The sequence below is a fragment of the Tyto alba genome, unplaced genomic scaffold, assembly GCF_018691265.1.
Source record: "Tyto alba isolate M040663 unplaced genomic scaffold, T.alba_DEE_v4.0 Super-Scaffold_26, whole genome shotgun sequence".
Taxonomy (NCBI): domain Eukaryota; kingdom Metazoa; phylum Chordata; class Aves; order Strigiformes; family Tytonidae; genus Tyto; species Tyto alba.
Window position 1 is genome coordinate 9,955,820 of NW_024881300.1, and position 13,305 is coordinate 9,969,124.

At 49.4% G+C, this 13,305-nt stretch overlaps 1 protein-coding gene across 3 annotated transcripts in view; it reads left to right on the forward strand.

Moving 5' to 3' along the window:
- Nucleotides 1–4,343: 4,343 nt before the first annotated feature.
- VSTM2B (V-set and transmembrane domain containing 2B) overlaps nucleotides 4,344–13,305 on the forward strand; it is a 31,551-nt gene continuing 22,589 nt past the window's right edge. For 2 of the 3 annotated variants that reach the window (XR_006165722.1, XM_042797372.1), the window contains exons 1-4: nucleotides 4,348–5,150; nucleotides 5,840–6,024; nucleotides 7,625–7,654; nucleotides 8,587–8,998. Coding sequence is in view for 2 of the 3 variants with exons in the window: in XM_042797372.1 (XP_042653306.1) it covers nucleotides 5,078–5,150; nucleotides 5,840–6,024; nucleotides 7,625–7,654; nucleotides 8,587–8,998 (700 nt within the window). In the remaining variant the exon portion in view is untranslated. Of the gene's footprint in view, nucleotides 5,151–5,839; nucleotides 6,025–7,624; nucleotides 7,655–8,586; nucleotides 8,999–13,305 lie in introns of all 3 variants that reach the window. The other variant, XM_042797373.1, reaches the window with a different exon arrangement.

The window sequence follows — 13,305 nt, forward strand, 5'->3', positions numbered from 1 at the left end:
ATTTTATTGTAAGCATGGCATACTAGAAGATGAGCTATTATTGCATTATTATGAATATATGTTGCCCTCTTTTTCTGTATGTTCTTGCATGAGCATCTCATACTGTTAGATCATTTAACAAAGAATGCCAGATAAGAAAGTTAGATAAAATAGAAACTAAAGGCAATTAAAAATGTACTTGCTGCATAAAGTGAGAACTGTGCCTAGCCAGAATGCAGAAATGTGTTTTCTACCTTAATCAGTTTCATGGCAAGTAAAATTAAGCTTTCTGGTGGAAATGTCACTTGTGCAGAGTAAGGATGAATCAACCAAAGAGATAGCAGAGTCTGAAGTTTTAACCTTGAATTTCCTAATATAAAACCAATCAGTTCTTTCTCAAACACTGTGTTAGACTTCTGCCTATCACCTGGATCCTGGAATAACTTCAAGGCAGTGCAGCCCACTGCTTGCAGATGGGAAATAGGAAAGTTATGGTGTATACTGAAAACAATCCAGCCCTTTGGACTTGCTGCTTTTATGACCTTTTACAAACTTCTTATGGGAACAGAAATATGCTGTCAGTTTGGTTTGGGCCTGATCAGGACTGAAATTTGGGGGGTGGGGAGAAGGAAGGAAAAATGCAATTATACCTCTTGATTTGGTGTTAAACCAGTGACATTTTAAAGGCAACCAAGCTGGCAGTTGCCAGCCTTTTCTTATGAGCAACACGAGGCAGAAGCTCCACAGTGAAGGTCACTGTGCTGGAAGCAGAGATGTGAACATTTTTGCATCTCTCTCTTTTGCTTTTTTTGGTATCTTTATATCCAATATTCACTTCTGCCCCTCACCTATTTTCTAAAGATAATACAGTTTTCAGAAGCCAGTCAGCATGCCATCAGCATACTCAGGTTCCTGGGGAGGCATCCTGAGCCCCAGAGTTTGTTTGCACGCTGCCCGTGAGCTGCCAGCAGCAGTGCTACCTGCTCCACCGCAGGAGCCCAGGGCCAGCACTGCCCTCCACATTCACAGGAGTCATTTGCAAAAGCATTTACTTTCTATTAGTAGGAGTAAAACTGGTCCTTGTGACTATGAAAACATGTCAGTCTAGTGAGAAAAACAAAAACAAAAACCAAAACAAACAAAAACCCCACAACAACAACAACAACAAAAAAAAAAAAAAAACCACAAAAAAACCAAACCTGACAACAATCTAAGAAGATGGTGTTGAACGGGACTTATTCCTGCCAGAGGATTTAGAGCATAGATGAACATTGCTTAAATATGGTAGGAACACCATGTCACATCAAGTATGTTACAGCACTTTTATACCAACTCAGAGTAAACGTCTCATCACATATGCTTGTGTGTGTAAAATTGGATATTTTTGCAGCTCTCTCCTTTTCAAAGGTGACCTGCACTGTTTTAATTTCTGAATGGATTAACTCCGAACAGCAGGGTATGAATTAAAGGCTCCTCAAGCAGCCATTAGAAAGTATTTTGGTTATTCAAATAATGGAGTTGCTAGTCATTTAAAAAAAATACAGGGAGAAATGTTCTTAAATGTCATCAGCTACACAGTGCTGGAATTGCTTAGGGGATTTCATGAGTTGCTATAAAACATGGTCCAGCAACAGCAAAAGCAGTCTGCCATTACCAGTCCTGTAAGTCTCAGTGTCTGCTTAAAGCACCAGATACTCATCCGCTGTTAATCACCATCACCTCCTGAGGTCAGCAATGCTCCTGCATTTCCTATCAAGGGAGGATTTGGGCTGACAGTGGAATATGAGAATGGGACTAAGAGACGACAAAGAAGACTGTCCCTTCGGGAGGAATTCTGCTGGTTTCTTCCAATGGTCCCTTCAGACTCCTTCTGGCTTCCCTGCAAATGTGCTCAGGAGCCAAGAAGGGGACTTCTGAGGTTCTCCCTGCCACCACCTCCTCAGGGGTGGCTTAGGGTTGAAGTCACATGGATCAAGCGACAAAGAGTGCTCTCACCAGAACAAATGCTCCTGTCTTTTGGCTTATGCTACAGCAGAGAGAATTTTCTCTACTAAAATCTGATTTGGAAGTGGAAAGCTATGGAAATGCCACATGATTTCTCCATAAAAACAACCAATTTCAGTTTTCCTAGGTGTAAAATACTGTTACCTATCTGCCACACAGCTTAATGTAGTTTCTGAGTGGCAGTTACAGCAAAAAAATATGGTCATCAACAAAACATAGTCTTTAAGCACTTGGATAGTTTCCCTGATTTCACTGAGGATCACTGGTATGGATGATGCTGCAGGACCAGCAACTGCAAAGGGAGATTCTCCTGGTGATGTTCCTGCTTTTCATAACCTGCTCAGGGTATGAGCGCAGGCAGGTGATAGCTCCTGCACTGCACAAGTCCCTTTTGCTGGCAGGATTGAATCAATAAATGACTTCAAATGTTATGATCCTAAGAGCAAAATGATTTGCACAGAGTACTTGCTAGAGCACAATAGTCCCCCATTACAATTTTAGTAGAAGAGGAGAACATAAAGAGAGTCTTGTTATTACTGTAACTTAGGACTGAAAAACATACTTGTGTTCCTAATTCGTTACTTTAATTGAATACAAAGATGTCAGCACTTCAGTGTTCAGCTGCTACATATAAAATCAAATTTCGTGGGTAGTAAATACAGTAGAACTGAAGGTTTTATGCTATAAATCGAGGGACACATTCAAGATAAAACTGTCCTCACTTCAGCAACACTATTACTACAATAACAACCTTAGATTTATTAAAATAGAACTAAGATTAAATGCATTTACCTTTCCTTTTCATTTTTATTACTTATTTTTTATATCTAAGAAACAAAAATCACTTAACATGAACTGAGTATTTTTACATTTTGAGCCTTTGTAAATTTTCACAATGCTGCAATTTCAGAAGAAATTTTTAAACATCAACTTCAATAAAAACTTAAGTAAAAGTTTTTCAAAAATTATTTGTCACTAGTAATTTGATATCAAAATTTCTTCTGTTTTGATTCTGTTTATCCACCAGGAGTTTTCCAATCAGTCCTCCTGTGGAGGGTACAAAGTCGTGGAATTGCCTCACTAGCAGAGGACCCAGCCAACCCATCCGTGGGATTTGACTGAGAGACTTATGCTGCTGAGCAGAGTAGCCGCTGGATTTACTTCCTCAGGTGCGTCTGTCACGAGTGCCTTTCCCTGCCTTCACACGGCCTGGTAGGTGAAGCGCTACGCGGGGACTCTGGCAAGGTGGTCATAAAAGTCACTGCAGTGCTACGTGGCTTAAGGCCATATGTGAAAAGAAATAACGATGCTTACTTACTGCATGAAGCACGCTGAGCTTTTGGGTGGAAAAGCAAAGCATAAGTGATTATTAGACCATTTGATTAAATGGTGTTTAATAGTTATTACAATAAAAGCTTTTATGATTGGTGGGGACTGACTCCACCTGCCCAGGGATCTGGGCTCTGCCCACTGGCAGGATTCAGGCTCCCAGGAAAGCCTGTGGGGAAAGGCAAGGGATTGCTCTTCAGGCAAGTTGTCACAGACCTGCCAGAGGACTGTCTCAGGATTTAAACCGTGATAGGGTCAGTAGGAATGGCTGAAAATGCTCTGAAGAAAAAATTTTCCAGCAGGAAACACTGATTTGATGCAGTTTCAGTATTCTTCAGGACTGCATGAATTTTACTGAAACTTCCTGGTAGAAACTCTGTGGGTGGGTTTTCCCAGCAGGAAGCCAGCAGCTGGCGGGGCCCGACTGCTTAAGCCTCCAGCAGTCTGTCCAGCCAGACAGGGAGTTACTGGGAAGCTAGATACTAGCACCCACTTTAAAATTGTTCCGATTTAGTTATTCAAAAAGTGAATGTTTCTAAATAATTTGTTCCCTATAAATCTTCATGCATCCAGTTTTGCATTCTGGTACAGAATGAAACCATTAAAAGTATAAAGGAAATTTTCTGCAGATCATATAATACACTTCCCATGCAATCCCAGTGATTAAAGGAAGTTATGGCTGAGTAAAATGGTAACTTTTAATGGAATTTCAGGGAAAAAAAAAAAAAAAGAGCAAATATTTTAGAAAGGCACCTCAAGTTTATTAAAATACAGCTCCCTCACATCACTTACTGCAAAAATCAAACTCTGCTTGTGACTGTAACTCACTGTAATGACTTCACAAAGTTGACTTTTGAGCGCTATTTTTTAATTGGGACGTTTGCCTGAGAAACAGCTGATCCACTGAAACATTTTATGTTCCTATATTCTAAATCCGTGGTGGCTGGGGTTTTTTTCCTTAACGCGTTTTAACAAGTAATAAACGTGGTGAGCTTGGAAGCCTGACAGCAGCTGAAGGAGCAGCTCTGGGCACGCACCCCAAGGGGACACCCAGGCTTGGATCGGGACGCCAGCAAAAGCAGCCGGGTTCTTGCTCCCCCTTCAAGTGCTCCGCAGTTACTTCCAGAGCGAACCGGGGAGAGCGGGAGCCGCCCGAAAAGGCCGCGGGCGAGCCCGAGCCGCAGCGAAGCCGCCCGCGGCGGGGGCGGGGGCGGGCGCGGGCGCGCAGGCGGGGCCTCCCGCTGGGGGCGGAGCGGTGCGCGGCCGCGGAGGCGGGGGCCGGGCCCGCGGCTGCAGCTGCGGTCGGGACCGCTGGTCGCCCGGGCGGGGAGAGGCGGGCTGGGCCACGGCGGGCGCTCCCCGGGCTCGGGGAGAGGAGCCTCGTCCCCGCCGCCTCGCTGGACCTTCCTGCGGGCACCCAGAGCGCACTTGCCAGTGGGATGGGGCTCGGAGGGCAGCGCAGCGCCGCTCCCTCGCTTGCGGGCAGCCGGAGCCCCCACTCGGCGCAGGGCAGTTGAATCCCGCCCGCGGCGGAGCAGAGAACCGCGACGACATTTATTGCTTCAGTCCCAGAAACGTCGCTTCCACCTGCGAGCGCGTTAGAGCAGCCGGCTGTGGATTTTCTATTTGCTTTCCCGCAAAGCAAGGTCAGTCGGGGTGGCTTTGGCTTTTTGGGAAGGAGTTCCGGCCCCGCTGTGTGCGATGGATTGAGGCGTGCCCGGCTGCGCCCCGAGCCCGGCCCCGGCACGCAGCCCTCATAGATGCGATGGAAAATCGGGGGCTCTTCTGCACCCTCTGTTACCTGATGTTCAACGCACCTCTGCTGTTCATTGTCACCGGTGAGTAGGAAACTTCTGCCTCTTCCTGCGGTGAGCCGCCGCTCCGGACACAACTTGCTGGCGGGAGCCGGCGGGGCTCGGGTGCCGACGGGACTGCCCGCCCTGCCCGCCGCTGAGCTCTGGCCGCTTCGCTGCTGCCGGCACTTGCTCCAAATCCCGTCCTCCCCGCTGCATTTTCCTGTGGCGGTGCCGATGGCTGGGGGCAGGGAGCGCTGCCCGGGGGGGCTTTTCGCAGAACAAGGTGGCACTGTTGCGGCCGCAGCTGCCAGCAGCGCGGGCTCGGCGCCTCCCAGCCACCGGCGCGGAGCGGGGCGCAGCAGGCGCGCAGCCCGGAACAGTCCCCGAGCCGGATCCGGGGGGGGGGGGCAGTGGGACACTGGTGCCCCAGTATCCAGCCGAGGGCTTTCCTGAGAGGACGAGGGCTTTTAAGGCCGTCGTCAAACTTTCCCTTCGCGCTGGAGCCGCGGCTCCCGGCTGCAGGGTGGCGGGGACCGGACCGGGCCTGCCCCGGGTGCGCGGTCCTGATGCTGCGCTTATCCTGCGGTCGCCGGGCTACGGGAAACCCGTGTCTCGGTCAGCGCTTGGTCCGTGAGCTGAAACAACTCATGTTACACCGACAAGGACTGATCTTGTCTTTTAATCTCTCCCGTTAACCAGCCCTTGTAACTCTTGTAATCTTCCCCTCCCAGCTACCTTTACTGAAGTTCCCAAAGATGTGACTGTTAGGGAGGGAGATGATATTGAGATGCCTTGTGCTTTCCGAGCCAGCGGATCCACCTCATACTCCTTGGAAATCCAGTGGTGGTACCTTAAAGAACCAGCCAGAGAACTTGCACACGAATTAGCCATCAGTGTCCCCGGCAGCAGGAGCAAGGTAATACAGTGTATGGAGATGTATCTCTTCATCGAGTGCAACATGCTCAGGGGGTGATCAAAATGAACTCGGCAGTCCCAGAGAGAAGAGTGCTTCCTCTACCCAGTGCCAGTGAGAAGCTGGAAGCACCAGCGTCCCCAGGCCCTCCCTGGGACGGAGGAGGACAGGGCATGCACCGTGGGGTACTTCACCTCAGGAAAGAACGTCAGTGCTTTAAGGATTGTAAATAGAAAATTACAAATGTCTGGCTGCAAAGCCAGCAGCAATGACCCAAGAGAGGCAGTCAAAAATAGCTGTAGTATGGAGTGGGGACAAGCAAAAACTAGTTCTTCTGTGGGCTGAGCTAGGAACTCTTGTAAAAGGTGGGAGACTCTGCTCACTGATACAGCAGAGAGGCATAAGGGACACACCTCTGGTGTTGGTATGTTAAGTATGTATCAATCTGCACATACAAATGCACACAGTTTCTTGGGGTGCACGTAGACGCCTGTGTCCATATCTGGAACTCAGCAAGACATTTTCAGACAGTCAGATGTAGTAATTAAAATGCATGAAGCAGAGTTAAATCTTGCATGTCCTTTCCCCTCCCCCTAGCAAATCGCCTGGCGTGAGGGCAGGCTCTAGTCTAAATTTTTCAGCTGCGTTTCCCCAGCATAAGCCAGTTCATTCTGCAGCCTTCCCCCCACTGCAAGACACCTGGCTGGTGCCAAACGGGACTGTACGAGGAGTGGGGTAAAGCAGGACTGCCATCCCTCCTGCATAAGGCACGTCATCCTCTCCAGCCCCCAGCCCCTGCGCCGGCAGGGTGCCCCACGGCAGCTCTGTGCCCGTGCCAGCTCCCCTCTCTGTGGCACGCTTGTTTTCCTGCAGAGCTCAAATAGAGATGCAAAGCATATAGACACTGAGCTAATGCGATGCCGCCTAGCTGGGGAAAGTGTAAGTCAGTTGCCAGACAGAGAAATAAATCGCTTGGATTTAAATGTCTTCTTTAACCTTATATAAAAACTGTGAGTTGCTTTTACAATAAATGATGACAGGTCATGCCTGGAGAATGATGACCGTCTCCCTGGGAGGCACATCAGTAAGATCTGACGCATCACTTAGGTTTACAGTAGTTGGCTGAAGACAAAAAAAATATCCAAGTACTAAACCTGCTGAGCGATACTTCCTCCCAGGATGTTTCAGGACCAAAGCTCTGCCATGAGCAGGGCAGGATCCAGCCTGCCCAAGCGCTTCACCGCTGTGCTAATGCTGCTGGTAAAGCGTCTTCCCACGGGTTTGTCAGTGACTGCAAGCAGCGCAGCATGCAACAAGCATTTCTTTGACTGCTGTCTGCACCCTTGGTGAAGGCAGTGCTCCTGTGGGCACCACAGGAGCTTTACCGAGACAGTCCCCCCAGCTGAGCACTGGTTTGCTGCCTTCTCCATTTCCTGGGGAACTCCCTCTCTGTCCGCCCCCCCCCCCACCACCACCACACACGGGCTGTTCAAATGGCAAGTGGAGAAAACTGCATCTGTCCTTGTACGGGGGTGGGAATATGAGCATCTTGTTGATGCGCTGGCAGAGCTGAGCTTAATCTCCTTTTTTTCTGTCCTTTTAGGTAACAAATAAGGATGCAACTAAAATCAGCGTAAGTGAAGCGTGAGCTGGGTGGGGGCACCCCTCCTCCCATACCCGTGGGGTTTCCTGCATGCCCCCCTCCTTTCCTGACACGGGAATGCAGCTGGTCTCGCTGGCAGCCCCGCTCCGGCAGCACGGCGGGAGCGTGGCACGGTTCCCCTCCTCGGTGTGTCGTGGCTTGGTCGAAACGTTGCCATCTGTTGCTGGTTTAGCAGTCACGTCTCATTCCTCGCAAATCGAGAGGAGGTGATGTTTGCCTCGCAGCCCTTCCTTAGCCACGTTTGAAAAAGGACTGTGGGCCAGATGGAGAGAAGTTTGCTTTTTTTTTTTCCCTGCCCTCTGCAAACCCCAGCCGCCTGTGGCGACGCCCCCATCTCCCTCCCCTGCAGATAACGAGCCCGTCGCGCGGGAGGCGGGCCCGGCCTTGCCTCTGCCCCGGAGGGGCGGCCGGGGCCGTTCCCTCCCGCCGCAGCAGGCCCGGGGGGCGGCCCCTACCCCCGGCAGGGCTGGGCCCTCTGCAGCCCCCCCCGGGGTGCTGGGCTCGCCCCACGTCTCGGCTTCGGGGCGGTTCGTGCAGGCTGATGGCTGTGGGGCTCCGTGGGCGGAGGGGAGAGGGGACCCCCCCTCCGGCTAGGGGCGGGCAGGAGGGGGGTGGTGTGGCAGAGCGCTAGCGGTGATGCGTGGGTGTGAGGGGGAGCAGCGGCTGGTTTCTGGACGGCCCCTTGGGACCCCGAAGCGGGGCTTTAACAGCGAGGTGCTGGGCTTAAATGTCCGGTGCGTTTGCTTGGGGAGGGGGGCGGGAATTGGCCCAGGCTCGGTGTCCTTGCCAGCGCACGTACGTGGGGCGAGAGCGGGCTCTGCCGGGGCTGCACCGGGGAGGGGAGGGGGAAGGGAGAGCGGCGGGGCCGGCGGCCGCTGCTGAGGCGATGCGCTCTCTTGCAGACGGTCCGCGTCCAGGGCAACGACATCTCGCACCGGCTGCGGCTGTCGGGCGTGCGGCGGCAGGACGAGGGCGTCTACCAGTGCCGGGTGGCGGACTACAGCGACGACGAGACGCAGGAGCACAAGGCCCAGGCGCTGCTGCGCGTCCTCTCCCGCTTCGCGCCGCCCGACGTGCAGGCGGCCGAGGCGGTCTCGCACATCCAGAGCGGCGCGGCCCCACGCCGCCACGGCCCCGCCGCCCGGCCCACGCCGCCTCCGGGCCCCGCCAAGCGCCCGCCGCCGCCGCCGCCCCCGGCCGAGGGGGGAGCGGCCGCCCCCGCCGCCAGCGCCGCCACCGCCTCGGCCGCCGCCGCCTCCTCGGCCTCGCCGCCGCCCGGGCAGGCCGCCATCCTCCGCCAGCAGCACCGGTCAGGTAGGGCGCGGGGCCGCCGAGTCCCGCCTCTCGCTTTAGGGTCGGGCGCCGCGGCCCCCTCGCTGCCACGGGTGCGGCTGTCGCTGCGCTGCTACAGCTGATCGCCCCCGAGCCTGGAAGTAAACGCACCTGAGTCAGCCCAAAAGCCGGGGCCGGTGCATCGCGCCCTGCCTCGGTGGGGGTGAGCAGAGGGCGTGGGGCCGGGCGCGGCGGGGACCTGCTGCCGTTCGGTAGGTGCTGCGGGAGGCCCTGCCTTCAGAATCCCCCTTGCAAGCTTTTTAGACGTGGTCTTTTAAACAGTAGCTGCAGCCTCGAGCGAGCAAAATGCCACCGCTGTTCTGCGGGGAGTTTAAATCAGGGAGCCGTTACAGGGGCCGGTCGCCCCGGGGGGGCGCGGGGCCCTGCGGAGCGGGGTGCGGGTTCAGAAGGGAAATGTCAATTGCTGTGGAATGAGCTCCACATTGAATTACTGCGAGGATAAGAATTGGAGATACCATGCTCTATAACGGTTTGCAAACGTAAACGCGTTAATACTGATTGTCTATCACTTAATACTGTATTAAGTTATTAATGCCACATTACCATATTATGGCTAGCCAGAAAAGCCCGGTGTAAACCTTTATTTCTGCCAGTGACATCGAAGTCTGGGACAGAGAACTCAGTCTTAAATCTGCACTGCAAAGGTGTTTCTAGCTTCAAAGGTGTGGTGCTGCTCTGGCTGGGCTTTAGCCGCATCTCAGCCACTGTCACTTAGCCAATGTTGAACAGAGCTTGTTGCCAAGTTATCAGTGGAAGAAGCAAAACAATTTTATGCCACCGACTGTGCAGGGAAAGCCCTGAGCTCCCCTCTCTGCTGAGTCTCTTCTGACGCAAATTCATAATCCTCACGCAGGAATGTTCAAACTCTTCCTGCTGCCTCTTCACGCTCCCAGGGCAAACGCTTGCAGGTTTTGGCTCACAGTAATGGAAATCAGTTGTATATGGGTCTCTGTGACCTGCTGGTGCTTTACAGCTGCTGTGGTTTATCTGGCTACTATCTTTCGCTGTTTGCTGAATAATTTAGTTTCTTTCTCATGTAGAAAAAAGTGTGAAAGCTAGGTTTTTACTCCTTATCATTCCTAAGACTAAGCTAGCTGGCTGTTCACTGCTGTCTAGTGGAAGACAAAGTTGTAATTCCCAAGGTCTAGCTACAGGTGATTGTGGGCTTTTGCTGAATTCTCTGACCACAGGAAATTAAACCAAACACTGTAATGCTCATGATCTGTAATTTTCCTGTTGGAAAGGTCTGATTTCCTCCTAGGAGCCCAGGGCTGGTATTTGGTTTTGTGTTTCCTCTTTCCACTCCCCCACAGTGAGAATTCTAGCAATGTTTTCCATGCTGGCAATAGAAGTTAGGTTTAGGATTCGCAGCACTGTTCGCCCTTCCTACTGAACCCAGAGCTTATGTGGTGCATATGAACTGAAAACAGGATGATGGAAGTGCAGTGGGCTCAGCTCCATCTTAACAGATGGATGTGAGTGTGTGCCGCCAAGAGAGCATGTCACATATGTCTGTTAGGGCAAGACCCCCTGCCCAGATCATCTAAACTGCTGTCTATCCTGATTTTTTACATGTCTGTGGTTCGGGGATGTGGCACTGCTGCATCATTTGTAGGCTGGATTAAATTCTGAAAATAAACTATAAGCAGTGGAGATAATGGAATGATTTACATCAGTGAAAAGGGTAGTGGAATGCAGAAAAATATTTTGTGGGGATCTCTAGATGGAGACTGATGCTAAGAGGGCTACAAAATAGGCTAAACCAAAATTTCCTGCTGTGACATCTCCTGTGTACGCTGGTGTCTGTGAACAGTGCCACTCTGTGGCAGCTTCCATGTCTGGAGAAAGCTCAAGTCAGTGTAGACAGTGCAGGACTCCTGTTCTTGTTCGCAGTACTGACTTTATAAGGTATAAACCAGAAACTGCTTTTTGTCTCCATACGAGGGAGGCAACTAACTTTGTATTTTGATATGGTAAAATACCTCTGTAAAAATAATGTCTTTTTACTTTGCTTGAATCAAGACCCCCTGAATAACAGGCTTCTACTTGGTTTATTTTAATGTCCATACATGTGGCAGATTGAAGCTGCCTGTAATTACTTAACAATAAAACAGCAGCCAGAGCATGGCTCCGGAGATTCGCACCTGAAAGACTCAGCCCTCGAAGCTCCTGATTCTGGACCACAACTGTCTGAGGCTTGCTTCCACGAGATGTCTCTTTGGTTGCTTTTGTGAAGCAGATTGCTGGTTGCTGTCCTAGTCCCCACCACTGGTGTATTTTAGAAAGACTGCCTGTGCCAGGCACTTGGTTTGAAGCAGGGTGAGACAGCTTGGTGTATGGATTTACCTCCCCTAGACATGAAGTGTTGCTCTAAACCCAGAATAAAGGCATGTGGATAAAATCTTAACGTGGAAGTCAGTATGATGAGGACTTGTAGGGATATTGTCTGCTTTTGTGAGGAAACTGAAGACTTGGGTTTCCAGTGGTGTTACTTGGGTTGGATAAGCACTAAACTTTCTTCAGAATGTCTTAAAAGAAAATTAAATCCTTGAACTTCAGAGTTTCCCATTTGTATGTTAAAGAGCTCTTTAGAGCTCTTTAGGTACAGTAATTATTATTCTTTGTAAAGAATGCAGTCTCCTTATAGGAAATACTTTTTGTTTTCTCTTCTCTTACTTCTGGAAACTAGAAGCCCTTTTGTTTTGAGTCCACCCGCTCAAGGCAGTGTTGTAGCTGTTTTTGACGCAGTATGGCTGTCAAATCAAAGAAAATCTTTGTTCACATACATGTATACGACTGCGGGACCCAACCCTGTGTTGCTATATGAATTATATATATGCATAGTAACATAATACATACATTTCATTACCCTATTTTGAGCTCTGTAACACACGTACAGATAAGTACTTGCACCAAATCTGTGTGTAGTGAATCATCTAATATATTTACTCTCAAAAGTCTTTAGCATTTGTAAGTCTTTTCATTGTACGTGGGGATATTTCCTCTGTATAAAAGCAGAAATGTGCTCAAACAATGGATTTGCCATCAGTGATTAAGAAACATTCTCATTTAATACACTGGAGAGCTAGCTCTGCCTAAAAGCTGATGACATGGCACTAGCCACAGTGTCCTGCATAAATTGGGTTCTAATCCTATTTTCCTTGCAATAGAAATCTTCGCAATATGTTCAGTGTAGTGAGATAGGTCCTCTATGTGCTTGTATTCCAATAAATGTGATTATAGATCAAATGCTGCTTTCAGATGTGCCTGCAGGGCTCTTGTTGACTTCAGTTGGAGTCCCCCAGTCACGCACCGAGGAAAAATGTGATTCTGTACATCTTCTAGTTCAACTGAAACATAAATTTATGAGAATAAATGTGTCTATTACTGAGAATCGCTAAAGAGCATAGAGCCTCATCTGACAAAGTAGGTATAAATAGACAATCCATAGTTTTTGACACGTCATCTGAAATTGTATTTAGTAGAAATTTATGATCAGCATTATAATATATAAGGGAATAGATCCAGTGTAACAGAAAAATTGCCCAATATGCCAGAAATATTAGCTATTCAAACAGAATTTTATCTGTAATGTTTAAATTACCATATAAAAACTTAGTGCTGTGGTCTCACAAGAGTCAAGAAGATTACTGCTTGTCTGCCAGTAACGTAGACTGAAGTGGAACCCGAGAATATTACTGAGGCTGCAACGAGGTGAAGATCTGCTGATAAGATCATTGGTTTTAAGACTATCAGAGTAGGACCGTTGTCTATATGGTTCTAAAGTAAAATATTTAGCTTTAAGTTTAAATGCTTACATACAAATGGAATCTTTTGCTACTGGAAAAAAATCAGGGTGAGCAAGTGAGAGTGCATGTAGAGTTAATGTGTTTGGAAGTGTTCCTAGTTTTTACTGAGTAAGTAGGGGGGATAGAGGAGCATCACTGAGCAAGATGCTCAGTGTCTCTGCCCCAGGAAGTTTGTAGTCCAAACGGGTGAGATGGGCAAATGGCAGGAAGAGTTGTGACTGACTGTGAGTGTGTGGCAGCTGTGAAATTAGATAGGAAAACTTAATTTCAGATCTCTTAAGCTCAGCACCTTAGTCACGAGACTAACTGTTATCTGATTGGTAAAGTAATAAACACGAATCTTCATACTGACCTTCTGGGAGGCAAATTGGCTGTATTATATCTTACCAAACTGTCTCCAAAATGAATGTCTGTGTATTGGCTTGGGGGCAATTTTTACTTTAACTTCTGAGCAGAATG